Raw genomic sequence first — 27643 nt, 5'->3', positions numbered from 1 at the left:
AACAATAATCGTGGGCTATTTTTGTAACGTACACTCAGTAAAGCAAAGCTAAGTGGGGTATATGCATTCGTTAGGGGTTTTTGGCATGATTTTGACAAAGATTTAAAGTAAAGTGTCGTTAAAGTGATCAACAATTAAACGAAATAGAAAGGGTGGTAGAGTTTTATAATATTTATTTATTTATTTACATGTTAATTATTATACCAAATAATATAATAACTAAAAAGAGTACTATCTGGTGAGGTCATCGATTAAGTTGTAAAATAAAGTGTTTTTAAAGTGCGAAAGAATTTAAAAAATATACATATGATCAAGAGAGATACATTAAATGGTATTCATAGGCAGTATACAGCTGTGAACTTTGAAATAGCAGTGCGACAGAAGAAAAACTAAATAACAGATTTTTTGCATATTCTTTTTGAAAGAATAACGAACACGCCAAAAAATTATACTCGAAGTGATCAAAGTTGAGAAACGTTTTAAGAGCTGTTGTATATATGGTACTGTAGCTCTTCACACGTGACTAAAGGGTATCCGAACTTCGTTCATTTCGAACGCAATTTTTTGACGTGTTAGTTGATGTTTATTTGCAATTGTTGCTAATGACGCCAGCACGTGAGCATAAAATTCACATAAAAACATTTTTGGGCAACCCAAAATCGTTAGTATTCACATTCACATTCGCATTCCCATTCACACTCGTATCGTATTCGTATTCGTATTCGTATTCGTCGTATTCAGATTCCCATTGCGAATCCCGAAACCCAACGAAGCCAAACAAATGCGCACTTTTTATATCATCTTTGCGTTTGCTTTTGCTTTTGTTTTATGACTGTTTGTTATTCTGTTGTTCTGTTTATGCCCTACCCAAACATTGTCGAGCTATGCATATTTGTTTTTGCACGGCTTTTAAATGGCCCGAAACTCAGCTAACCAGCTAACCAGCCACTCTTCACTCTTCGCTCTTCAAATACCTTTGAGCATTACGTGCTCTGTGATATCAAATACTTGCGACTCGAAACTCTCGTACTTGTCTCGTATATTATTCGTATAAAAATAATAACACAGGGGTGAAACATTCATTGTGCTTTACATTTGCATATTCATGCAGGCAGCCAGAGCTCATTCAAGCTGAAAAAAAGCTCACTAATATCATCAAGCGATGTGTGTGTGTGTGTGTCTGAAAGTTTTGAGGTGCATGGCTTGTGTGTTGTGCTTTCAGCTCGACATTGAAATGGATTAGCAGAAAGGTAAACATTTGTGGGGTCTAAGAAAATTTGCATTTATTTTGCATAGTTGAAAAACTTTTGTGGTTGATTTTTATTATTATTGCATTAGAAATGACTTTGGAGTTGATTCTTAGCAAACTTCGTTTTATTTTCTATTTAATAAAAATGATTGCTATTAGAAAAACTTTTTCAATCGATGTGAACTTTAATATCTGCTTATTTATATTTGGTATGTTTTGTTTTTTAACATCAACTTTAGCAGTATAAAAAGTTATCCTCATTTTATTTTCTATTACATCAAAGAGTTTGATCGCTATAACACATTTTTTTAAAAATCAATTTGCAGCTTGACTCAAATTTCAGCACTATAAATAGCTATCTTAATTTTATTTTCTATTTAATAAAAAGTTGAATTGGTATAACGTAAACTTTTGATATTGATTTGCTGCTTTATTGATTTGATTTTTAACATCAATTTCAGCATTATAAAATGCCAACTTCCATTTATTTGCTATAATATAAAAGAGTTTGATTATTATAGAAAAAACTTCTTTAATAGATTTGCAGTTTGTCGTCAAATTAGTTATATTTCGAATGCTAAATTGATTCCGTTTACTTAACCGTTTTTTTACATCTCTATATATATATATATTTCTTCATTGATTGGTCTAACAAAAACTTCTCCAATTGTTTTGCAGTCCTAATATCTATTTAATTATTTTTCGAATTCAATGTAAAATGAAATCCTAAATTGATTCCCTGTTCTTGACCGTTTTGGATAATCATTTTAGTTGTTCTTTTCAAGAACTCTTGTTATTTCACGCGTTTCAAGTTCACTTGTCTGTACTTATTGATGGATTGATTGCCATAAAAAGGGCATTTGGGATCTTCACATGGCGCAGCCTCAACCCAATTATCGCCACTGGAGCAAAGATTTATTGCATATTATTTCAAATTTTTGTTTATACTCGCCCCGCGCGTCTATTTTTGTCTTTTTAAAACATTGTTTATGTTTTTCTATTGCTGCTTTTTATGCTTTTTTGTAGTTGAGTAAAGGAAAACATTCGCCGGTTGCTGTTTTTTGTCGAGCTTCTTTGGCATGTTCTCTATCAGAGTTGTGTATAAACAATGTATGAGAATTTTTCCTTGCTCTGGGGACACGTGTTCACATTTTTATTGACGTCAAATTGGAAACGTGAAACTAGCTATGATTTGTTTTTTTTTATTATTTGTTGAACCAGTTTTATATACAAAACTTTATTTATAGTTGTTGCTTATCGGTTCAATTGGTGTCGTAAAATGAACAAACCCCAAGTGGCATTTTGCAGTTGTTAATCAATGCAATTAATGCACGATTTAATTGTAATTGATGCACTGCAACTCGAAGAGAATTCAACTGCGAAAAGATAAAAGATATATATAGTATAAAAGTTGTGCACTTTGCGTCAGTCACTTGAAATAGACCTCAATACAAATATTTAATGATAAAAACAAATATAATTGGGCAAAGAGAGTCGCTTATCACAATTAAAGCTAACCGTGTGTGTTCCGCAAGTGATAAGCTCGAGCAACTTAAACATCGTAGATACAGATACAGTCAAGGGAGACAGATACATTTTTAGTCAGATAAGCAGATTGTGATGAAGTCTACGATTGAATGTGTGTGTGTGTGTGACAATTGGGACAATAAAATAAATAATTATTAAGGGCAATCGTAAAAACTAAACCTAACCGCTCCACACCAAATCAAACTGCAACGAAGTGAACTAAAAAAACAAATAAACTGATAAGACGCAGTCACAGTTGTCTTCGGCTGATAACACACACAGCCAAGTGGGCTGCTGCAACAAATCTAGGAAACAATATTATTTGTTGGGTTATCAGTAGTAGTAAGACTACTGCTATAAGTCAGTGTAATGATAGTCGCAACTAGTTTGCTAAATTGCATTTAAAGCCAGCGATAAATACATGAAATTGTTAATTGCCTGATAAAACAAAACTGTGGCAAATGCACTTTAAATACTTTACAAAATGTATATAAATAATTTTAATATTATTGACATTGTTGTTGCTATTTCTGTTGCTGTACTCGCTTCTATTGTTATAATTGTTAATCAGTTTTGTAAACAGTTAACGCTGCTAACGAGACACACACGAAATTTTTTGTGGAGCTTCGACACGCAAAAAAGCGTCCGAGTCTATTGCATTATTTTTAGCATAAATTGAGCTAATTTATAAATCAAATACGAGTACAACAAGTAAGTGTGTGTGTGTGTGCACCGAACCGAACAATGACTAATTTCATAAACAAATTGAGTGTGCATGCCAGCTAATTATGACAGTGAATTAAATGTCAATTGCAGAAGTCCAAAAGCTGTGATCTTTGAAAATTCAAGCACTGCATTGCCGTAAATACTCTGTAAATACTGTTGATGGGGTGTATGTATTCTATGGAGTAGTCTAGCTTACTTTGTTTAAAGCAGGGTATATTCAAGGTCAAGCACCTGCCTTCAACTGTGTTTTTGTTTTACATACTTGACTTTGCGAATGCAATTTCTGCAGCGTCATTGCGGTGGTAACGCCCCCTCCTCGGCGAAAAACAATTGCTGTGGTTGGCTCTCCAAACCGAAAATCGCCTCGAACCGAACACACAACGTTCATCAACCGCAACGGCAACCGCAACGGAGAGCGACCTCAGTGCAACCAAACTGTAGTGCAAATTGCCATTTGAAATTGTGAAATTGTGTAATTAAATTAGACACACACAGCTCAAGGGAGGAGAAAGGGGCGATCAAAAGCTTGGGCTTGAGCTGAGCTCGTTACTGTGTGTGGGATGGATGAGTGCGACGTTAAGGTTAGCTAGCTCTGTTATTAAGCTCTAGATACTTAATTGCCGTGCCAAATGCAATTCGATAGCGTTCTAAGCTGTGAGCTGTAAACTGTGAGCTGCAAGCGTGTTCTGAGCCCGCTGCCAGCAACTGTCATATTAAATGCCCCAATATTACGTGAGTGCACTAAAAACCAGCCGGAATGTAAACAAGAAATGGCTAACAGATACCCTAGAAGCGAAATTATCGGATTATACTACATTAAATACCATTAATGGTATACCCTAGAAGAAAAGAAATCTGATTTTAGTAAATTTAATACTATATTATATACTAAATATACTATATTTCATAGATCTATGATTATTTTACGAATGAATAAAGTTTTTCCATATTATATTATATTTTGTTCTATATATAGTATATATGTACATGTACATATATACCAAATATATTATATTTCATATGGTATATATTATATACTTAAAGTTTTATATATTTTCATAGATCAATACCCTAGAAGAAAAGAAATCGGATAATAGTAAATTTAATACTATATTTCAGTATAATCTGCATATAGTATACATTATATACTAAAAATATTATACTATATTTTATAGATCTACGCGCTTAATATTCTACGAATGAAAGCTTTATTCATTCCATGTTTTATTTCATAATATACTGTATGTAGTATATATTATATACTAAATATACTGTATTTCATAGATCTGAGTATTTTACGTATGAATACATTTCTTTATTTTATTGTATATATACATAAGTATGTAGTATGTATATACTAAATATATTATATTTCATATATCAATAACCTAGACGACAAAAGTTCGGATTAGACTACTTTGAATACTATATTATATTTCATTATATTATATACTACATACATATGGTATATATTATATACTTAAAGTATTATATACTTTCATAGATCAATGCCCTAGAAGAAAATAAATCGGTTTATAGTAAATTTAATACTATATTTCAGTATAATCCGCATATAGTATATATTAAATACTAAATATAATATATTTCATAGATCTATGCGCTTAATATTCTACGAATGAATAAAGATTTTCTATGTTTTTTTTTCATAATATGCTGTATATAGTATGTATTATATACTAAATATACTGTATTTCAAGGATCTGAGTATTTTACGTATGAATACATTTCTTTATTTTATTGTATATATATAATATGTATGTAGTATGTAACCTAGACGACAAGAGTTCGGATTATACTACATTTAATACTTTATTATGTGTGCCATTTACCATATATAGTATATAAATATACTTACTATATATTATAGACCAGTGTGTTGAATATTTGCAAAATGAATTAAGTTTTTCAATAGCAGTCTGGCAATAGAGGCAAAATTCTAATTAATTTTGAATATTATTTGAATGAATACACAGAGCGTAGAGAAAATAAAATTTATTTACGCTGCAGAAAGCTGCACATTAAATAATATTTATGGAGAGAAACTGTCACTACTGTATATAATTTTCATTATAAATAATTGCAAGTTTAATTGAAAAATGAAATACTTCTACAATTGTTTTTTATTTATTCTGTTGATTGCAGAGGAGGAAGCTTATCTGTGTCTGGCCGGACTCGTGGGCAGCAAGGAGAAGACATTCATCAATCAAACCAAACTGCAGCATGAGGTCACCTGGAAGACAGTGATGCAAATAGCCAAAAAGCATGCAGTAAGTTCGAATCATGACGAATCATAACGAATTGAACAATTATTAATTATTATTATACACTTGCAGAAAAGCGCCGTTGCGTATTTCCAACGCATCTGTCCGGGCCAGAAACTGGAACGGGTTTTCATGGATTGGTGCTGGTGGATATTGGCTGGGTTGCCATTTCAGCATTTGGTGCGAATCATGGATTGCTATTTTCACGAGGGCATCAAGGTGCTATATCGTGTCGCGCTGGTCATACTCAATCTCTTCCACAAGGAATGCCAGTCGAACAACGAATGGAGTCCGGATAATATTAAAAACGACATTGGCAATGCGCTCATCAAGTTCTGCAAAAAGATACCAGTATCGCCGGCGAAGCTGCTCCATGCCGCTTTTAGTATTAGGGGACTCAGGTAATATATATAATATACTTACTTTAATTGATACTCATTTGCATTTGCATTTTTCCAGTACCCAGTATATTTCTAGAATATTTATCAAGACTGAAATGCTACTAAAAAAGCCGATCCGTGCTTAATAGCGGTTCGAAGCAATTAATCAAATCGCGTTCAAGTGATAATCTGCCCACTAGTCAGTCGCAGGTCAACATCCAAATGATGTCACACACATTGACCATACGTGAGGTAGGTGTATAACGTTGAGCTCTTCCCTCTATATATAGATCCACATATGTCCTCCCAATCCACCCAACAAAACAAAACAAAAAAGAAAACAAAAAGTACTAAGGGAAGGAAAACCACACAAACAAAGCTAGGCAAATTGTCATCTTTACACACAACAACAAACTAAATACATACAACTACATACATACATATCTAACTAAGGGTCTTTGGAACTGCACCGTACACAGTTTGTTTTTCCGTCTTTAGTTTAGGTTTGAAGTACAAAACATGAATATGGTTATTTTTTATCCAACACAGCACAGCACACAAAGCAACTTAATAACTCTTACTCATTTAATAGTATCTCTCTTTGTCTCTTACTTAACTAATTCCAACTCTTGAAAACACTTCTATTGATTTATTGTTTTTGTGTTCTTTCAACAACTTGCACAACAACTACAACTACATCAACAACAACAACCACAACAACTACAACAACCACAAATCAACAACTTTTATGAATCAAAAAAATTGAAAAACAAAACTAGAAGCTGCACTCCGAGAGCTGTCGCAATTTGGTATGGGGCTATAAAATTATTGCATATTACGTATATACATTATATATATACAAAATATATGTATTCTTTATGATATGATTGATAATGCTGACTGATGTTCGAAATCTGCTTGTTTTGTTTTTCATAATTAATTACCAAAACATAGAAAAAAAACTCGGCTCAAGAGTCAAACTTTCTAACAGATCCTATTCAAAGGACATAAAACTAATATGCTTATGTTGTTTTTCTTTTTATAATTCGACTCTTTTCCTCTTTAAGCTTCAGCTTCTGAAGCATTTTGTGTTGTGCTTCAACTAATTTGTGTTTTTTAATTGCCAAAGTTCTTATTTCAAGAATGTTTAGAAAATACAACTAACTAGATGAATTTGTTGTTGAGTTTCTTGTTTCGTTTATCTGCTGCATACAACAACTACAACTACAACACAAACAACAATAATAACAATAACAACAACAACAAAAACAACACTTGAAAACGCTGCTTAACCATTTCCGTTGTTAAATACGCAAATTTTTGCATTTGAGTTTTGATTTTTCGTTATCTACATTTTGATTTCACACTTTATTTTTTGCACTCCAAGGCCACAAAACTAAACAAAACCGAAAACATAATCAACAATAAACAAAAATACAGCCACAACCAAAAATCTTAAACCCAACTTAACGCAAAAATATTTTTCCATATTTATAAATATTAAATATTTAACCATATCAAAATATCTATATAAAAACTGTTATTTCTATTTTTCTTGTATTTTGCGCTGCCTTGGCAAACTATGAATGAAAAAACCAAAAAATGAAACAAAATATAAAAAATATAATGAAAAATTCCTAACAAAACCAAATAACATAAATGACAAAAAAATAAAAAAAAATGCGTGCGCTTTATCAACATGAAATATCATATTCTGAAACGTTTTCAACTGACATTATCATACGCATACAATCTGAACTACCTATTGTACATACTATATATCTGCTATATATATAATGTGTAGGGCGAAAAGTCGCCCGGTCATAGAGCAATCGCCATGGGCGTCTATCCCATACACAATCTCAAAAGTCAAGTCTGTAAGAACGAAGATGTAAGTGCAGAGAGCGAAAGCAGCCGCAACTCAGAAACCGCCAAAATTTGATTTGATAAAAAAAAAACAATGTTTTGCTACAAATAGTTTCGATTTTCTTTTGTAATATCGCTAAAGTATAGAATTTCCATGGTCAAGCCGTGGAAGGTAATGCTTTTAAATTGCACCACCCACTCAATGTCTCTTTGTCTCTCACCCACACAACCCCTCTCTCTCTCTCACTCTCTGTCTCTATATTATAGATTTGCCTTTATTAAAGAAAGAACACAGCTCTTATCGAGTTACAATTTGAACCTCGACCCACTTTTTGCATGCTCGTGTGTGCAATAAACAAATATTGTTGGCATTTTATTCTAGCATTTTATACTCTATGATTTTCGCTAGTTCAGTTCCAATTTTATTTATTTACTGTTTTTATATTTAATTCTCATTTATTTTTAATAACAGTAACAGTTTAGAGTTGCAGTTGCAGTTTAAGCAGCAGTTGCCCCCTTCCAAAAGAAAATTCCCAATTATCCTTAACCAAATCTGTTTTATCTATCTATCTATCCATGTCAAACCAAATACAATTCCATTGGATCATTCAAATCGAATCGCATCTAATTTTGACATTGCTATATATCATCTCTTTTCATAGCATTTTGGTTTACCGGGCACAACGAATTTCATTAAAACCTGGACGGATAGACAATTTGTAAGCATATCTATTACGAGCCACACTTCAAATCTCTCTTTGAATGAACCATCCAAGAACAAAAAAATACTCTTCCCCCCCATCCATAAAGTAAAAGCAGTTACATTTTGTGCCGTTCTATTAGAAAACTTACTCTTAACAGTTCTCCCCCATCCATAGCGCTCTATATACCACTGTCTCTTTCTCCCCCATCCAAATTTATTCAACCTCTCTCTCTCTCACACTATGTAAATGTCTGTTTGTGCGTGTGTGTGTGTGTGCGTCCCATGTATTGGTAAAGTAAACTTCAAATAGACGAATAGTAATCACCATCCATAAGTATGATTCATGCCATTTTACAGTTTGGCAGCCCAAACAGTTTGACAGTCATTCCATACAGTTTCACATGAACTGCGTAGCTTCAATTCATGCGCCTCTGCTGCTGCTGGCAAAAAATAATAAGCGAGAACAAAAAAGCAAAAAGCAATAGAAAAATTGAAATCAAAAATAATAATAGCGAATTATATTTGTTTTGTATTTTTTGTACTTGAAGTAGTTTTCGACTTGAGCGTTATTTAAATGAAATTATGATCTAATTGTTTTGATTAATTCTTGTATTAACCTGGCTTTTTATTTTGCTTGGCCTTTTAGTTGTATGTTCTAATCCCCGTTCCACCACTTTATCTCTGTAACAACCTCCCTTCCCCCGCCCACAACACTTTAGTATGTTTTCCATGTGTGTTTATATCATTTACATAAATATAGTAATATATACATATATATTTCTTTTACCCGTTTTATATATTGGCTAACGCTACCTTATACGTTTTTTTTCCGTAATAGTTACTCGTAGTTAATTTTTTGCCTAATTTTTCTGTGGTTGTCGAAAGAGAGCTTTACTAATTTACAACAATTCCAATTTTTGTGTTCCCCCCCACTACTCCACTTCTACTCACAGCTATTCACGCTGTGGTCATGGCTCCCCGTTCGTATCACCATGTACCAGCCGGTGCTGCTCTACACCACCGAGGAGCACGGCTGCTCCCTGACGACCTTCTACGTGCGCGTCGAGCAGCACGAACCCACACTGCTCATGATCAAAACGTGCAATAATGAAGTGAGTATTTCGATATTGCATTTAACCAAATATGTTACATATTTTGCATTCCTAATGGCATTCTTTCGTGTCAGGTATTTGGCGCCTATTGCTCTTCACGTTGGTTCGAGCGCAATGTCAAGGATGACAAGGGCCAGAGACAGGCCTACTTTGGCACCGGCGAAACCTTTTTATTCTCCCTCTATCCCGAGCGTGCCAAATACCCCTGGGTGGGTATTGAGGGCGATCGCGATCTGGGACACAGCTCCGAACTCTTTATGGCAGCTGACTCCAAAATGATAACAATTGGCGGCGGGTAAGTGAAAGTTGAAAAAAATATATATTTGAATTCAAGGTAGAGAACTATCGATAGTGGGCGCATTAGATATTAAACGATAGTAAATTTTGAGCCATCGATAGTGCCATCTATTGTTCTCCACCTCTAATTTGAAATATGAAAGATATAAAACACAATATACATAATGATGTGAAACAACCAGTAATCAATGTGTATTGCCTTTGCAGTGAGGGCCAAGCTATTTGGATGGACGAGAACATACGCTTCGGCAAGACGGACAGCTGCAAAACATTCAACAATCCGCCGCTGTGTCCGTCGGGTGACTTTGAGATACGCGTACTGGAGGTTTACGGCTTTGTGGGCATCTAAGTTCGTGCGAGCCCAACACAAACAACTCAAATTGAAACCAAATTGCCCGCCGATGTTCAAAAGTGCTCAGCAACCCGCTCTTCTCTCACAATCCTCCCCGCACCCGCACCCACATCCACACACACACCTTAAACTAAATACACACACATTTAACCAGAATGCGGAACGCGTGTATTTCCGGCCATAACGGAAACAGTAGTAGCAGAAGCAGAAGCAGAAGATAAAAGATGAAATGTTGACAGATTATGGCAGAAAATGGAATAAAAATGATGTAAACATTTACAATGAAAAAAAAAGAAAAGAATTAATTTATAAATATGTATCTAAAAAAACTACAAGCACAAAGGCAGCCGTTGTCTTTGTTGTTGTCAATGTCATTGTCGTGTTAATGTTAAATGTTTAAACTTTAAACCAAGCAAAAAACAAATTATATATATATATATATATTATATGGAAATACTCTGTGAGTTCATGTTTCAAAACATAACAAAGCTTTGAAATTATACAAACAATAGTTGTTATGCTAACGACGTATATATATTATGAAAACAAAAAACCTATATATGATAACTCTATTTACATAAATGTATACACACTATATATACATATATATATATATATATACATCTGTGTAAATCTAAATGTAAATCGTGAAACTATTTCTACTTTACGAGTTGAAAAGGCAGGCAACAGACAAACAAAACAAAAGAGAAAAAATGAAAACAAAACAAAATCTATTCCTTAAAAACGAAACGAAACAAGAGAAACATAATTTAAAGCGAAAATTAAGTTTGTAAATTTGCAACTTTGTCTGTACATTTTGATTATTATGATAATGGTTATTATTACTATTAATATGTTTATGTTTACTTGTGTATTTGTATTCGTATTTTTATTTTATTTTTTCTGCTTCTGTAAACCAAATTTACTGACTTGACTGAATTTGTTATAAATGTTATTAATATTATTATTACATATGTGTATAAAACTTTTATTTTGTAAATTGCAACGGAAATCTTTATTTTCTTGTTAGGTTTAGTAACCACACACACACACACAAAACACACACATACACATGCAAAAACTATGCCGCAACTTGATTTAAATGCTAAAAAGAACTTGATTGATTGTTAGCTACCCCAAACGTGCAGTGCAGTGTAATAGTTACGTACATCCATATAAACAAACAAAATCGCAATCAAATCAACTATTATAAACCAAACACATTGAAGCTATTTGGGCGTGCAAAAAATGCAAAACTGCAATTCAGTTCAGATAAGGCAGATATAATGGGGGTCGGTGGGGAATGTTGTGCACACACATGTCATATTGATCTCATTTATGCTCCATATCCAAAGCTAAAGCTTAAGCTTAAATAGCTGCAACAAATTCAAATGATTATTTAAGATTCATTCCATTAACGCATTGCTCAACGCTCAATTTTTGTACTCAATTCAATGAACAATTTTCAATCCCTTCTCATTTTGTGTGTTTTTTATGAAAAACAAAAATTCTTTTTAATTTTTCTAGTCAAGAAAAACGAAAATTCAACATGTTGTGCACAATGTTAAAGAAAAAAGGAGTCTTTGGCACGCCCATTTAGCGACTGCTCTTTGCACTACTCAAGCGAATTGTTACAATCTGATAGTTTAACACAACGAATACAGAATAAATATTTACTATATAGAAATTACAATTACAACATAGAATTATAAATTATGCCAAAAAAAAAATGAAAAAGAGAAGATTGTATCTTAAACTGAAGGCAATTTGTGGCTGCATCTGCCTCAAGACACTCAAAAATAAAAATTCTATGCGCTACTCAATTTTAGTTCACATGAAGCGCATAGCAATTGCTTTCTAAACACACATTTTGGAGCTGGTACTCCACATGCAAAAGGATTTCCCTACACACACACACACACAAACTCACATTTGTAACACTTTTCCGAGGCATGTTGCAGTTGCAACATTGAAGTTTAAGATATGTGGCAGCATCATATATAAACAAGAAAATATTTATATTAATACATAATTTTAGTTATTTTTTTGTATATTAAACTCTCTGTGTTGTTAATGAAATGTGTATGTAAGCAGCATTACAAACAAAACAAAACAAAAAAACAAAATATTAATCGCTATAATAGACGATATAATAGCCTAGTTGAAAAGTTTGATCAACACAAAAATATGACAAAACGATATGAAAGATTTATAAATATATATATACTATATTTGTTACTTGTTTCTGCGCTGTTGATAAAAGTTTTACTTTACTTGGTTGACTATATTCATATTGTTGATAATCTTTGTGTTTGTGAGCGAAGAAGAAGAAGAAAAAGATATATGTAGATGATGAGACTTGCTCATTTGATCAGTATTTGGCAGACAAACAAACAAACAAGCAAGCAAGCAAGCACATAAAAGAGAAAAGAAAGAGAGAGAAAAAAAAAACAATCAACTAATTCATTATCTTTTGTATATACAATTGTTTACACTGTTTGTTCTTCTATGTGTAGTTGTTGTTAGGTTTCGATTTTCGTACAATAACCAACCATTATATGGTACATCTAGTGATGCATCATTGATGATAACAACAATATATATAAATACTATTATTAATACTGATATATACAAAAAAAATAAATATACTATATACATACGTACATACATATTTATGAACTATGCGATGCGATGTTTGCTATTTGAATTAAAGAGCGTGTTGTTTACTTTTATGATTATTATTATTATTTGTATTTTATTTAATGACACATACACTCACACAAACAAACACACATACAGAAACAAGAAGAATATAATTGAATATGCCCCAATTCTATATTATAAATATATATAATAATATATGTATGTTAAATCATTTTAGTGGATGTATAAAAACAAAAAACAACTAAATCAAATAAACTGAAAAATGTTGAAAAAAAAAAAAAAACTATTAAGTATTCATCAAATTGTATCGTTAATTGAGTAAATTGCCGAGTAGCAACAACAGCATTACGCTGACAATGGATCGCTTTATAATTGCGGCATTGTTGCACAGATCTGTGTGGCAGAATTGACAGCCGAGAAAACTCAGATGCGGCATCACTGGATCCGGTTGCTCGTCACAGACGGAGAAATCGCCAAATGTGCAGGAACGACGCACGAAAAGCGGATTATCGGGCACTGTAAACAACAATCGCAATATGTGTAAGTTACACCTTTGTGGATGTGTAAACGCATTTGTAACTTACGATCCCTGTAGTATTTGATCAGACAAGCGGTGTCCGGCTTTTGTATATAGATTTCGCGTATTTCCTGAGGCAATTCGACGGCATCGCAATCGGTTTTGGCAATATCTTCAGCTTGAAATTCACTGCCGCAATTCAAATCGTTTTCGGAATCGCATTCATAGCATTTAACGGCCAAACCTGCCAATGACGACATCTGCATAAATATGTGTGTCAACAATGTGCGTTGTCGACGAGAACTCAACTCACCTGTGGCAGCAAATTGGACGAGCAGCAGGCCCAAAGCCAACACCGTGCCTCGCATCATGTTGAATGCCACCGTTTGTTCGACTGTGCTGAGAGATCGCGATCGCGATCGCGAGATCGAGAGATCGTGGTGGCCAGGTACGTTACGTGTATGGCAAACAGATGATGAATGGATGGATGGAAGAGAGCGTTCGCTTATATTTTTTTTTGGCTTTTTGGCTTTTGTTATTTGCTTTTGGCCTGTTGATCGTTCAGTCACATGGACAGCCGAACCTGCCGGACGAGCTGCACACGCGAGACTGAGCCAAGCAAATTTCGCATACTCAATGAAATGAATTTGTTTTTTTTTTTTTTTTTTTTTTTTTGTTTTCGTTGCTTGTATGTAGTACGTTGTTCGTGTTGTCTGTTGTTTTCCATATAACACATTTGGTTTTCATTTGGCTGAGCGCGTCCACATACGAGAGTGTACGAAATTGAAATGGAATGAGCGGCATTTTGATAGTCGAAAATAAATGTCCGTTGACATGAAACATGAAATGGGTGAAAAATCACAGTCCATTGTGTGTGCGGAGGCGTCGTCGTCATCATCGTCGCGCCCTTGTTCTTTCCTCTGTCATCGCGCCTGCGTCCAGTGTGTTTGCGGATAAGTAAATAAACAAATTTTGTGCTACATTAATATGGTATAGTTTTTATTAGCTGACATCAATTTGTGTGTTTGCCCATGGCCATTTTCATTACATACACCAGCTACAACTAATGCCTAATACTAAACACGTTAATCATACGTCCCGTTGTACATCAGCGTGCATACACCAACTGCATCGCTGCCGCAATGAGGACTCCAAGTGCAGGCAGCTTCCATGTCTCCATCGTCGCCATTTGAATTGCAGCATTGCAAAAGTTTTCATTGTTGCACACGTGACAACTGGCGTTTTGGACTGCGGTCAGTGTGGGATCCAGTTTGCAGCCAATATCCGTCTCGTTGACCTCGCCAAAGTAACAGCCGCGCACAAATTTGCTGACGCCATTTTCTGTGAGTGTGTTGTGTGGTTGCCAAACAAACAACAAACAAATAAGACATTGTTAGAGCATACTTTTCGGCTGGGTCGATAAATGCTAAAAGCCTTAGTGACTTGGCGTAACGTTTATGGTACAATTGAGAGTAAACTAAACGATGAACTGGGGATTGAATTGCGTAAATATTCCTAACTATTTGAGCGGAATTTGAGTCGGTATATCAAACAAAGTTTTCTTTGAAATTTCTGTGTAACGGAGCTTAGAATATGAGAACTATTTTAGTTACAATTAAAGATAAACAGTTGATGCAATCCATCATTAAAAGTTGGGATTGACATAAGTAAATATTCCTAACTATTTGAGCTGCATTTGAGATGGTTTAACATTTAACTTCTCCTTTGAATATTCAATGCAAAAGAGCCTAGAATATGAGAACTATTTTAGTTGCATTTAAAGGTAAACAATTGAGGCAAAGTTGATAAAAAGTTGTGATTGAAGTAAGTCATTATTCCTAACTATTTGAGCTGCATTTGAGATGGCTAAACATTTAATTTCTCCTTTGAATATTCAATGCAAAGGACCCCAGAATATCAGAACTATTTTAGTTACATTTAAAGATAAACAATTGATACTATACATTAAAAAAGTAGGGATTGACGAAAGTAATTATTACTAACTATTTGAGCTGCATTTGAGATGGTTTAACATTTAATTTCTCCTTTGAATATTCAATGCAAAAGAGCCCAAAATATCAGAACTATTTTAGTTACATTTAAAGATAAACAGTTGATGCACTACATAAACAAAAAGATGGAGTTTTGCTTTAGGAAAATATTCTTAAGTAGATGAGCTAATAAAACTCTTAACTTTTTATTTAAACATGACTTGGATACGTAGTAGTTGAGCTGCATTTGGGATGATATAACAAACAACATTTTCTTTGAATATTTAATGTAAAAGAGCCTAGAATATTATAACTATTTTAGTTGCATTTATAGATAAGCAGTTGATGCTAAACATTAAAAAAAAGTAGTAGTAGATTGACTTAAGTAAATATTCCCAACTATATGCGCATTATTTGAGTTAGTATGGTAATGAACTTTTCCCATTGATTATTCAATGCCAAAGAGTCAAGAATATATGAACTATTAAAGATTACGTTTATATAGAAAAAGTGAATGCAATATATAAGAAAAAAGACTACAATGAAATATAAATTCTAGCTGAAATATACAAATTTGTGTCTCGTAGCCCACATAAATATTCTGAAAAGATTCTTCTACTATTTGAAAATCCATAAATGTTTATTTTAAATGCAAAGTGCTCATCTCAGACGCATGTCTAAATTTGTCGCACAACTCGGACAACATCTCTTCCATCTCTTGAATTACAAAATACACTGAATCTTTTATTAACTATAAATTTAACACAATTTAATTCCCAACATAAATACCTATGTGGGGCAGGGCACCTTTGGCGTATACTTAATGAGGTCATCGCGAAAAGCACTCGTTACAATCGTTGAATAAATATTGGTAAACGGTGGCAAACTTACCGCGGAAAACACGCTTGAGGCATGCCGTCGCATTCTTGTTGGACAGCTCGTTCTCCAGAAAACGGGGCGGGGCAATGAAGGCGCAATCGTATTTGAAATGATTCTCAATACGAAAATTCTCACCGCAACTCGCCTCGTAGACGGACTCGCATGAATAGCATCTGATGGCGTAAGCTATTGGCATTGAAATATATATATATACATATATATGTAGGTATATTCGTGAGATTTATGGCTTAAGGTCTCCACATAGATGTGGGCTTGTGGATTGGCAGTAAGGGGACAAAAATGGCAACGAACCTGTGGCCAGCAGAGTGACGAGCGCGCCAAACCAAAGTAAATACTGCATTTCAGTTGATGTTTTCTTTAGTTGTGTATTGCGGAGAAATCAAAGCAATTCAAATCGAATACTGAACACCAAGCAACAAACAGCAAACAGCAATAAAATCAAAACAGCACAGCACAGCACAGCAAACCAAACCACTTGCCACACTATTTATACATAAATAGAATTTAATGGAAATATACGCGTTTTTTCTCGTTTTTTGTTTCTTTTTGTTTTCAATTTAATTGACGCATTGGTCTTTTGGTTGGTTTATGGAAAATTCTCACATGGATTTTGCTTAGCAAGGCGTTCTTTGTATTTTTAACTTGTTCACTCAGCACTCGACGGATTCAGAAGTGCTTTTGCATATGTTCCTGGCCATGTAGAATTAGTTGTGTATATGTTTCTATAAATTACTCGTACTTTGACATATTTTCATATAATATTTAAATTTCTATTTTTCTATATATTGTTATTTCTTACGCGACACGTTACGGAACTGTTAACACACAACTGTCCTATGACATTATTTTTCTATAGTAGTTTATTTTCCCCGCTAAAGATATTTGTGTTGCTCGTATTGCAGTACTATGTGTTGTTGTTGTTGTTGTCGATGATATTTTCCGGTGAGTACGAGTGTATTTCTGTTTACAAAATACAACAACAAAAGTGAAAAGAAAAGCTACGTCTGTCAGTCGACGGCCACGTTCGAAATTATACTGAAAAATGCCGCAACGTTTCCAAATTCCACATTGACGAGTCTCTCTTTCTCTTTTTAGTACTCGTAGTTCCTGCAGTCTTCTACGATTTTCTATTCTGTGTGTTTTTCTGGCCAACTCTCGCAGACACCTATCGAAATCGTCTTATTTTAATGAATTTTCCTCTGGCGCTCGTCACGCACACCACAGTAAAATCACATCAACTTATATTCTAGATAGAATTTATAGCTCACACATATGGAAGGAGATGGCAGACGCCGGCATAAAGGCTTTGGCACTCTTTTGCCCACTTTTAATAACAGCAAAGAGAGCTAACAAAGTTGCTAAAGAGCACAACTAACTCGCAAAACAAACATGCGTGTGTGTGTGTGTTATTGTTGTGTTGTGTTTTTGCTAGTAGAGTGAGCGGGAGCTTTAATTATGGCCTCACAGGCAAAGACAGCTTTTGCTCGGAACGCTAACATTTCCATGATTATAAAGCTTATGTTAAAGGACTAAACTAACATTGAACACTTTAAAATAAAAACAAAAAGGTCTGGAGAATATTTTGAAAATATTTGTAGTACAGTTTCGAAGAGACTACAAGGTATATTTCGAATATAGGACTTGATCATTATGCCACGTATATAATTTGATATATTTTTAATATTTTTGCGATATATCATTTTGATATGATTTAAGAATAATGTTTTGCTTTTTTCCAAATTGGGTAGCGGGTATCTCACAGTCGATCACGCTTTACCGTAGTTTTTTTACTTGTTTTTTTTTTTGCGTTCCCACTTTAAAATTTAGAAATCGAATTTCAATTTGGTACTTCAGCTGCTTTAATGAGTGGTTCTTTTTAAATAGTATACATTATGATTTAAGGATCCAATATTTTAAAAATAATTTCTTCAATCGAAGAATACTTGAGGAGTGTCTACGTTGTTTTATTACAAAGAAGAAGAAGCGAAAATCTCACTATTAAGCCAACAAACGGGCCACACCGAAAAACAGGATTATTGCGCCGGCAATGGGAGCCAAGGAGCCGGAACCATTGCAGTTATCCTTGGTGCAGATATCGCAAGCCAACTCCTTGACCAAAGGCAGATTTGTGTCCGGTTGGCATCCTTGCTTGTTGTTCACATCGCCAAAGTAACAGCTACGTATAATTTGTTGATGACCGGGCACTGCGAAGTGAAACAAAATAATGCTGTTAATTAACTTTCATCGTTCGCGAATCGCTAATTTGAGATAAGACAAAGTGTCGTCATTCCTTAGCGCATTTTCTAACAGATGCTAACAGATGCTACCTCAGCGCCTGTTATTTTTAAACAGTGAGTGATGTTTGTTTTCAAGGCTAACCCCAGTTTTACATCATATACAATATGTATATATGTATGTATATGTAGGAATAATATGTAAATGAACTCAGTAGAACAGTTCCCACATAAGATTTAGTACTGCGCAGTTTTATATTATTTTAATTACGGCTTAGTCCCACGTAGGTTAGCAATACCCCTGCCATAAAGTAAAAAGTAATAACAATAAAAATAGCCGTGACTTATTTGTGGATTACAAACTGACAGCTGCTTAATTGATACTGAGTCATCCTCCGCCTAACTCATCTTACAACTCTAGAGCATATTATTTTCAATTGTTAACCCAATTAGACACAATTACTGGGTGCTTAAAATGGATGGGAGCGGTCGTTACACTCATAAATTAAACATGTATTGAATGACACTAATTAAAAATTGTGTGAAAATTATGCGTGCTAAGAACTATGTGAACTACTGCGAAGTTCAAAATAAAAACATAATTTCAGTCAAGTTCGTTTCAAGCATAAATACAAAGCTCTGTGAGTTCCTGTCACAATCAGAAATATATCTCATCAAATGGCGGAGATTGAAATTAAGTTTTATAGCTATTTGAAATATACATATGAATAAATCCATTCAACAATTGTCTCGCATCAGGTATTTGAAATTCTTCGTTCTAAGAACACAAATGCGATAATTGCCTTAAAATGCAAAATAAAAAGGCAAGTGGCAAGTTTAAACTTGCATGAACAAAACAATTATTAACATATTCCGTTGATGTCAACTCGACAAAATGAATGGGTTTAACTATATATAGTAAATATTGTATATATTTGCGCATAAGACAATTGTCTCTTAAATCGCTACAAAAATATCTAATGATCCAATGCAAGTTGCTAAGCGGCTAGACATTGTTAAAATATAATTAAAATATTTGTTGGTTAATTACCAACTCCCACGCACATTTACTACTGCTATGAAATTGAATTAAGCTAATTTATGAGATCACTGATCGTGCAATTAAGATGTGTATTTCAAACTTACAACCTTCCAGAACCTTCTTCATGCAGCCTGTGGCATTGCGAACTTGGAAATATTGAGAGAGATGGCGAGGAGGAGTAACGCGACTGCAGTCAAACAAATTGCCCGCTTCAGCTTCGAACTTCTGGCCGCACTTAGAGTTGAATAGCGAGTCACAGTTATAGCAATGGATAGCGTAGCCTATAAGCGAAATTCAGATATTCAGTGAAATGTTGAATGCACTTTTTGAGATCTTTCATACCCGTGCTGGCCAAGACTGCCAGAATGGTTAGACACAACAGATTCCTTACACTGAACACCATTTTCGAATATACAAATTTAGTGACTGAGAAAAATATTCACGGAACGTTGTCGATCTACACGAACGAGCGACTGCCAGCGATCTGATGGCTTAAGAGTTTCAATCAGCTTGCTTGTTCATCGAGACGTATCGCACTCGTACTCACACTCATATTTACACTCACATTTTCACTCAAAACGTCACTCAAAGGCATGCTCATGAGTCATCATTATTGTTCTTTAGGTTTTGAGTGCGACCCGCTTGGAGTTTTGTTTTTGTTTTAAATGAGTTTAGAATCTTCTGTTTGACACACAAGCACCCATGAATACATAAATATGTGATTTATCAAAACCACTTTGAACATTATGTATATTGGGTGATGTCAGACACTTTTTGTTTTACTCACTTACGTTTTCATTTCTTACGATGAAACCGATCCAAAATAATAAAAGCAAAAACGTAATACCTTACACAGTTGATTATTGTTTCTTGTATACAACAGAAAACGTTAATATTGCACATTGAAGTATGTCATATGATGTAAACTCTCATTGGTATTCGAGTTATATCACTTTAAAAATGTATAATAAAAACTAGTTTTAGTTTGTTTTTGTGCCTTTTTATGGGACAATGATATTCAATATCGTATCTTTGATGAAAGCATATTTCATTAGTTGATATAGTTTTTTTTGTACGAGGCGATGCGGTTAAGTAAATAGACTTTTGGATAACACACAATAATAACAATGTATGATAAATAATTTAGGTAATTGAGATAATAATTTAATTAATTAATCTTGGAAATATTCAAAGCATTGTTTTATTTATAAAAATTAAAAAAAAATATATAAAACATATAAATATGAGTTTAGATTTTGACTTGTATTCTATATAGAATTTAAAACACATATGTTACATATGGATGCAGATTGCACACGCCGGCAGCTAACAACTTTTAATAATAGCAACAAAGTTACTAAAGAACACAACAAACTCGATAAACATGCAGTGTTTGGGTATGTGTGTTATTGTCATGTTGCGTTGAAAATATTTGTAGTACAAATTAAAAGTTTATTATTAAAATATAATAATCATTTTTATACCCGCTAACCATAGCGTAGAAGGGTATTATAACTTTGTGCCGGCAGGAAATGTATGTAACAGGTAGAAAGAGGCATCTCCGACCCTATAAAGTATATATATTCTTGATCAGTGTCAACAGCCGAGACGATCTAGCCATGTCCGTCTGTCCGTCTGTGTGTCTGTCCGTCTGTCCGTATGAAACACTGGATCTCAAAGACTATAAGAGATAGAGCTATAATAGTTTCAAATTTTTGCCACGCCCACTTCCGCCCCCGCAAATCAAAAAAAAAATCGAATAACAAGCGTAATTTTAAAGCTAGAGTTACGAATTTTGGTATATACAATAAAACCTTGAGTAGTTATGATTCCTGAATTTGGTTGCGATCACATAAAAATTGTGGAAGTTATTAAAGAAATACTTTTGTATGGGCAAAACGGCTACTTACTAGGGGTCTGAGTTGCTTTGGCCGACAATCTGGTACATTGTGCCGTCTATGGTATATTTTGAATGGTGTACTATATCGATATACCAAACATACCATTTGGTATATTTTCAGTATTTTTTTTTAGTATTTGCGGTATATTTTGAAAATAATACCGCAATATTTTGCTTTATTAAAAATGGGTAGCGGGTATCTCACAGTCGAGCACACTCGACTGTAACTTTCTTACTTGTTTGGTATTATCCTTCAAATCCTTGAATGCCAATCGATTGGACGATTCGGATGCAATTTGGCAGGATAATAGTCCTTGCCAAGAAACTTCGATTGGCATTAGTCCGGGATGGATCGGACAGGATATGGCCGAGATATAAGCTATTTTCTCTGAACAAAAAAGTCCTTGTAACTTTGTTGCTTACAAGACATTCGTCCTTTTTTGGTATGTCAATCGGTTTGTATTTAAAAGATCTATCCTTCTGCCAAAGGACATCCGGATCGTCCTTCTAATGGCCGAGATACGGCGGATTTTCTGAAATTTTGACAATTTTTCTACACCTACCCCTTGAAAAAATTTCAAGTGCATTTTTTGGTATTATCCTTCAAATCCTTGAATGCCAATCGATATTCCCGTTTGTTGTGATTAGAAAAAAGTGCATCCTTGCTAGATCCTTAAGGATTTGGCAGAGCTATGTCTAAAACCAATGGCCTTTTCGAAAACAAGCTATATCTCGGTCATATCCTTCGAAAACAAGCTATATCTCGGTCATATCCTTGCACATTTTCAAAGGACGTGTATTGCCAGGATCGCAAGGACGAACTCTATCGATCGGCATCAAAAAAGTATGGGGTCATCTAAGGATCCAACACTTGTAATTTTTCAGTCCTGGGGCCGAAGAAAACCGGCCGAAATCACAAATTCCAGGATATCTAGAGAACCGCAAGGACGATTGGGATGCAATTTGGCAGGATAATAGTCCTTGCCAAGAAACTTCGATTGGCATTAGTCCGGGAAGGATCGGATAGGATATGGCCGAGATATAGGCTATTTTCTCTGAACAAAAAAGTCCTTGTAACTTTGTTGCTTACAAGACATTCGTCCTTTTTGGTATGTCAATCGGTTTGTATTTAAAAGAGCTATCCTTCTGCCAAAGGACATCCGGATCGTCCTTCTAATGGCCGAGATACGGCGGATTTTCTGAAATTTTGACAATTTTTCTACAAATACCCCTTGAAAAAATTTCAAGTGCATTTTTTGGTATTATCCTTCAAATCCTTGAATGCCAATCGATATTCCCGTTTGTTGTGATTAGAAAAAAGTGCATCCTTGCTAGATCCTTAAGGATTTGGCAGAGCTATGGCTAAAAAACCAATGGCCTTTTCGAAAACAAGCTATATCTCGGTCATATCCTTCGAAAACAAGCTATATCTCGGTCATATCCTTGCACATTTTCAAAGGACGTGTATTGCCAGGATCGCAAGGACGAACTCTATCGATCGGCATCAAAAAAGTATGGGGTCATCTAAGGATCCAACACTTGTAATTTTTCAGTCCTGGGGCCCAAGAAAACCGGCCGAAATCACAAATTCCAGGATATCTAGAGAACCGCAAGGACGATTGGGATGCAATTTGGCAGGATAATAGTCCTTGCCAAGAAACTTCGATTGGCATTAGTCCGGGAAGGATCGGATAGGATATGGCCGAGATATAGGCTATTTTCTCTGAACAAAAAAGTCCTTGTAACTTTGTTGCTTACAAGACATTCGTCCTTTTTGGTATGTCAATCGGTTTGTATTTAAAAGAGCTATCCTTCTGCCAAAGGACATCCGGATCGTCCTTCTAATGGCCGAGATACGGCGGATTTTCTGAAATTTTGACAATTTTTCTACAAATACCCCTTGAAAAAATTTCAAGTGCATTTTTTGGTATTATCCTTCAAATCCTTGAATGCCAATCGATATTCCCGTTTGTTGTGATTAGAAAAAAGTGCATCCTTGCTAGATCCTTAAGGATTTGGCAGAGCTATGGCTAAAAAACCAATGGCCTTTTTCGAAAACAAGCTATATCTCGGTCATATCCTTCGAAAACAAGCTATATCTCGGTCATATCCTTGCACATTTTCAAAGGACGTGTATTGCCAGGATCGCAAGGACGAACTCTATCGATCGGCATCAAAAAAGTATGGGGTCATCTAAGGATCCAACACTTGTAATTTTTCAGTCCTGGGGCCGAAGAAAACCGGCCGAAATCACAAATTCCAGGATATCTAGAGAACCGCAAGGACGATTGGGATGCAATTTGGCAGGATAATAGTCCTTGCCAAGAAACTTCGATTGGCATTAGTCCGGGATGGATCGGACAGGATATGGCCGAGATATAAGCTATTTTCTCTGAACAAAAAAGTCCTCGTAACTTTGTTGCTTACAGGACATTCGTCCTTTTTGGTATGTCAATCGGTTTGTATTTAAAAGATCTATCCTTCTGCCAAAGGACATCCGGATCGTCCTTCTAATGGCCGAGATACGGCGGATTTTCTAAAATTTTGACAATTTTTCTACACCTACCCCTTGAAAAAATTTCAAGTGCATTTTTTGGTATTATCCTTCAAATCCTTGAATGCCAATCGATATTCCCGTTTGTTTTGATTAGAAAAAAGTGCATCCTTGCTAGATCCTTAAGGATTTGGCAGAGCTATGGCTAAAAAACCAATGGCCTTTTTCGAAAACAAGCTATATCTCGGTCATATCCTTCGAAAACAAGCTATATCTCGGTCATATCCTTGCACATTTTCAAAGGACGTGTATTGCCAGGATCGCAAGGACGAACTCTATCGATCGGCATCAAAAAAGTATGGGGTCATCTAAGGATCCAACACTTGTAATTTTTCAGTCCTGGGGCCGAAGAAAACCGGCCGAAATCACAAATTCCAGGATATCTAGAGAACCGCAAGGACGATTGGGATGCAATTTGGCAGGATAATAGTTCTTGCAGAGAAACTTCGATTGGCATTAGTCCGGGAAGGATCGGATAGGATATGGCCGAGATATAGGCTATTTTCTCTGAACAAAAAAGTCCTTGTAACTTTGTTGCTTACAAGACATTCGTCCTTTTTGGTATGTCAATCGGTTTGTATTTAAAAGAGCTATCCTTCTGCCAAAGGACATCCGGATCGTCCTTCTAATGGCCGAGATACGGCGGATTTTCTGAAATTTTGACAATTTTTCTACACCTACCCCTTGAAAAAATTTCTAGTGCATTTTTTGGTATTATCCTTCAAATCCTTGAATGCCAATCGATATTCCCGTTTGTTGTGATTAGAAAAAAGTGCATCCTTGCTAGATCCTTAAGGATTTGGCAGAGCTATGTCTAAAAAACCAATGGCCTTTTTCGAAAACAAGCTATATCTCGGTCATATCCTTCGAAAACAAGCTATATCTCGGTCATATCCTTGCACATTTTCAAAGGACGTGTATTGCCAGGATTGCAAGGACGAACTCTATCGATCGGCATCAAAAAAGTATGGGGTCATCTAAGGATCCAACACTTGTAATTTTTCAGTCCTGGGGCCCAAGAAAACCGGCCGAAATCACAAATTCCAGGATATCTAGAGAACCGCAAAGACGATTGGGATGCAATTTGGCAGGATAATAGTCCTTGCCAAGAAACTTCGATTGGCATTAGTCCGGGATGGATCGGACAGGATATGGCCGAGATATAAGCTATTTTCTCTGAACAAAAAAGTCCTCGTAACTTTGTTGCTTACAGGACATTCGTCCTTTTTGGTATGTCAATCGGTTTGTATTTAAAAGATCTATCCTTCTGCCAAAGGACATCCGGATCGTCCTTCTAATGGCCGAGATACGGCGGATTTTCTGAAATTTTGACAATTTTTCTACACCTACCCTTCAAAAAATTTCAAGTGCATTTTTTGGTATTATCCTTCAAATCCTTGAATGCCAATCGATATTCCCGTTTGTTGTGATTAGAAAAAAGTGCATCCTTGCTAGATCCTTAAGGATTTGGCAGAGCTATGTCTAAAACCAATGGCCTTTTTCGAAAACAAGCTATATCTCGGTCATATCCTTCGAAAACAAGCTATATCTCGGTCATATCCTTGCACATTTTCAAAGGACGTGTATTGCCAGGATCGCAAGGACGAACTCTATCGATCGGCATCAAAAAAGTATGGGGTCATCTAAGGATCCAACACTTGTAATTTTTCAGTCCTGGGGCCCAAGAAAACCGGCCGAAATCACAAATTCCAGGATATCTAGAGAACCGCAAGGACGATTGGGATGCAATTTGGCAGGATAATAGTCCTTGCCAAGAAACTTCGATTGGCATTAGTCCGGGATGGATCGGACAGGATATGGCCGAGATATAAGCTATTTTCTCTGAACAAAAAAGTCCTCGTAACTTTGTTGCTTACAGGACATTCGTCCTTTTTGGTATGTCAATCGGTTTGTATTTAAAAGATCTATCCTTCTGCCAAAGGACATCCGGATCGTCCTTCTAATGGCCGAGATACGGCGGATTTTCTGAAATTTTGACAATTTTTCTACACCTACCCCTTGAAAAATTTCAAGTGCATTTTTGGTATTATCCTTCAAATCCTTGAATGCCAATCGATATTCCCGTTTGTTGTGATTAGAAAAAAGTGCATCCTTGCTAGATCCTTAAGGATTTGGCAGAGCTATGTCTAAAAAACCAATGGCCTTTTTCGAAAACAAGCTATATCTCGGTCATATCCTTCGAAAACAAGCTATATCTCGGTCATATCCTTGCACATTTTCAAAGGACGTGTATTGCCAGGATCGCAAGGACGAACTCTATCGATCGGCATCAAAAAAGTATGGGGTCATCTAAGGATCCAACACTTGTAATTTTTCAGTCCTGGGGCCGAAGAAAACCGGCCGAAATCACAAATTCCAGGATATCTAGAGAACCGCAAGGACGATTGGGATGCAATTTGGCAGGATAATAGTCCTTGCCAAGAAACTTCGATTGGCATTAGTCCGGGAAGGATCGGATAGGATATGGCCGAGATATAGGCTATTTTCTCTGAACAAAAAAGTCCTTGTAACTTTGTTGCTTACAAGACATTCGTCCTTTTTGGTATGTCAATCGGTTTGTATTTAAAAGATCTATCCTTCTGCCAAAGGACATCCGGATCGTCCTTCTAATGGCCGAGATACGGCGGATTTTCTGAAATTTTGACAATTTTTCTACACCTACCCCTTGAAAAAATTTCTAGTGCATTTTTTGGTATTATCCTTCAAATCCTTGAATGCCAATCGATATTCCCGTTTGTTGTGATTAGAAAAAAGTGCATCCTTGCTAGATCCTTAAGGATTTGGCAGAGCTATGTCTAAAAAACCAATGGCCTTTTTCGAAAACAAGCTATATCTCGGTCATATCCTTCGAAAACAAGCTATATCTCGGTCATATCCTTGCACATTTTCAAAGGACGTGTATTGCCAGGATTGCAAGGACGAACTCTATCGATCGGCATCAAAAAAGTATGGGGTCATCTAAGGATCCAACACTTGTAATTTTTCAGTCCTGGGGCCCAAGAAAACCGGCCGAAATCACAAATTCCAGGATATCTAGAGAACCGCAAAGACGATTGGGATGCAATTTGGCAGGATAATAGTCCTTGCCAAGAAACTTCGATTGGCATTAGTCCGGGATGGATCGGACAGGATATGGCCGAGATATAAGCTATTTTCTCTGAACAAAAAAGTCCTCGTAACTTTGTTGCTTACAGGACATTCGTCCTTTTTGGTATGTCAATCGGTTTGTATTTAAAAGATCTATCCTTCTGCCAAAGGACATCCGGATCGTCCTTCTAATGGCCGAGATACGGCGGATTTTCTGAAATTTTGACAATTTTTCTACA

General features: G+C 35.3%; 4 protein-coding genes across 5 annotated transcripts in view; 1 reads left to right on the top strand and 3 right to left on the bottom strand.

The window, feature by feature from the left end:
- The window catches only part of LOC132783621 (GTPase-activating protein skywalker), a 55300-nt gene extending 44595 nt beyond the window's left edge, over nt 1-10705 (top strand). Inside the window, 9 exon segments of the mRNA XM_060788914.1 lie at nt 5666-5790; nt 5857-6185; nt 6244-6289; nt 6291-6416; nt 6944-6973; nt 7969-8055; nt 9687-9845; nt 9920-10140; nt 10350-10705. Coding sequence (XP_060644897.1) covers nt 5666-5790; nt 5857-6185; nt 6244-6289; nt 6291-6416; nt 6944-6973; nt 7969-8055; nt 9687-9845; nt 9920-10140; nt 10350-10491 — 1265 coding nt within the window. The 3' untranslated portion in view covers nt 10492-10705.
- Nucleotides 10706-12817: 2112 nt separating this feature from the next.
- Nucleotides 12818-14308, bottom strand: LOC132783624 (uncharacterized). Its single transcript, XM_060788918.1, has 3 exons — nt 13989-14308; nt 13743-13919; nt 12818-13674 (listed from the first exon to the last, which is right to left on the bottom strand). Exons 1-3 carry the CDS (start codon nt 14044-14046, stop codon nt 13469-13471), a joined length of 441 nt encoding a protein of 146 aa, XP_060644901.1. The 5' UTR covers nt 14047-14308; the 3' UTR covers nt 12818-13468.
- Nucleotides 14309-14641: 333 nt separating this feature from the next.
- On the bottom strand, nt 14642-17676 carry LOC132783622 (uncharacterized). The gene is made up of 3 exons (XM_060788915.1): nt 16858-17676; nt 16558-16731; nt 14642-15016 (listed from the first exon to the last, which is right to left on the bottom strand). Exons 1-3 carry the CDS (start codon nt 16904-16906, stop codon nt 14784-14786), a joined length of 456 nt encoding a protein of 151 aa, XP_060644898.1. The 5' UTR covers nt 16907-17676; the 3' UTR covers nt 14642-14783.
- Nucleotides 17677-18144: 468 nt separating this feature from the next.
- Nucleotides 18145-20341, bottom strand: LOC132783623 (uncharacterized). 2 transcript variants are annotated; one of them, XM_060788917.1, is made up of 3 exons: nt 20185-20341; nt 19950-20123; nt 18145-18770 (listed from the first exon to the last, which is right to left on the bottom strand). In XM_060788917.1, exons 1-3 carry the CDS (start codon nt 20243-20245, stop codon nt 18565-18567), a joined length of 441 nt encoding a protein of 146 aa, XP_060644900.1. In that variant the 5' UTR covers nt 20246-20341; the 3' UTR covers nt 18145-18564. The 2 variants fall into 2 exon arrangements, with proteins under 2 accessions (XP_060644900.1, XP_060644899.1); XM_060788916.1 differs by having other exon boundaries at nt 19947-20123; nt 20185-20340.
- Nucleotides 20342-27643: the final 7302 nt, after the last annotated feature.

This window comes from Drosophila nasuta, chromosome 2L (assembly GCF_023558535.2).
Source record: "Drosophila nasuta strain 15112-1781.00 chromosome 2L, ASM2355853v1, whole genome shotgun sequence".
NCBI lineage: Eukaryota > Metazoa > Arthropoda > Insecta > Diptera > Drosophilidae > Drosophila > Drosophila nasuta.
The sequence above is the reverse complement of the archived record's forward strand: the minus strand, read 5'-3'. Positions and strand labels throughout refer to the sequence as shown.

Excerpts from the sequence above, each read along its gene's own strand:
- LOC132783624 (XM_060788918.1), bottom strand. The coding sequence starts at position 14,046 with ATGATGCGAGGCACGGTGTTGGCTTTGGGCCTGCTGCTCGTCCAATTT. Across the intron at positions 13,920-13,988 it reads CGTCCAATTTGCTGCCACAG|GTTTGGCCGTTAAATGCTAT; the intron begins GTGAGTTGAGTT and ends CGTCATTGGCAG. Across the intron at positions 13,675-13,742 it reads GATCAAATACTACAGGGATC|TGCCCGATAATCCGCTTTTC; the intron begins GTAAGTTACAAA and ends TGTTGTTTACAG.
- LOC132783622 (XM_060788915.1), bottom strand. The coding sequence starts at position 16,906 with ATGCAGTATTTACTTTGGTTTGGCGCGCTCGTCACTCTGCTGGCCACA. Across the intron at positions 16,732-16,857 it reads CGTCACTCTGCTGGCCACAG|CTTACGCCATCAGATGCTAT; the intron begins GTTCGTTGCCAT and ends CAATGCCAATAG. Across the intron at positions 15,017-16,557 it reads CCTCAAGCGTGTTTTCCGCG|AAAATGGCGTCAGCAAATTT; the intron begins GTAAGTTTGCCA and ends ACACACTCACAG.
- LOC132783623 (XM_060788916.1), bottom strand. The coding sequence starts at position 20,245 with ATGGTGTTCAGTGTAAGGAATCTGTTGTGTCTAACCATTCTGGCAGTC. Across the intron at positions 20,124-20,184 it reads GGCAGTCTTGGCCAGCACGG|GCTACGCTATCCATTGCTAT; the intron begins GTATGAAAGATC and ends TTTCGCTTATAG. Across the intron at positions 18,771-19,946 it reads GAAGAAGGTTCTGGAAGGTT|TGCCCGGTCATCAACAAATT; the intron begins GTAAGTTTGAAA and ends TTCACTTCGCAG.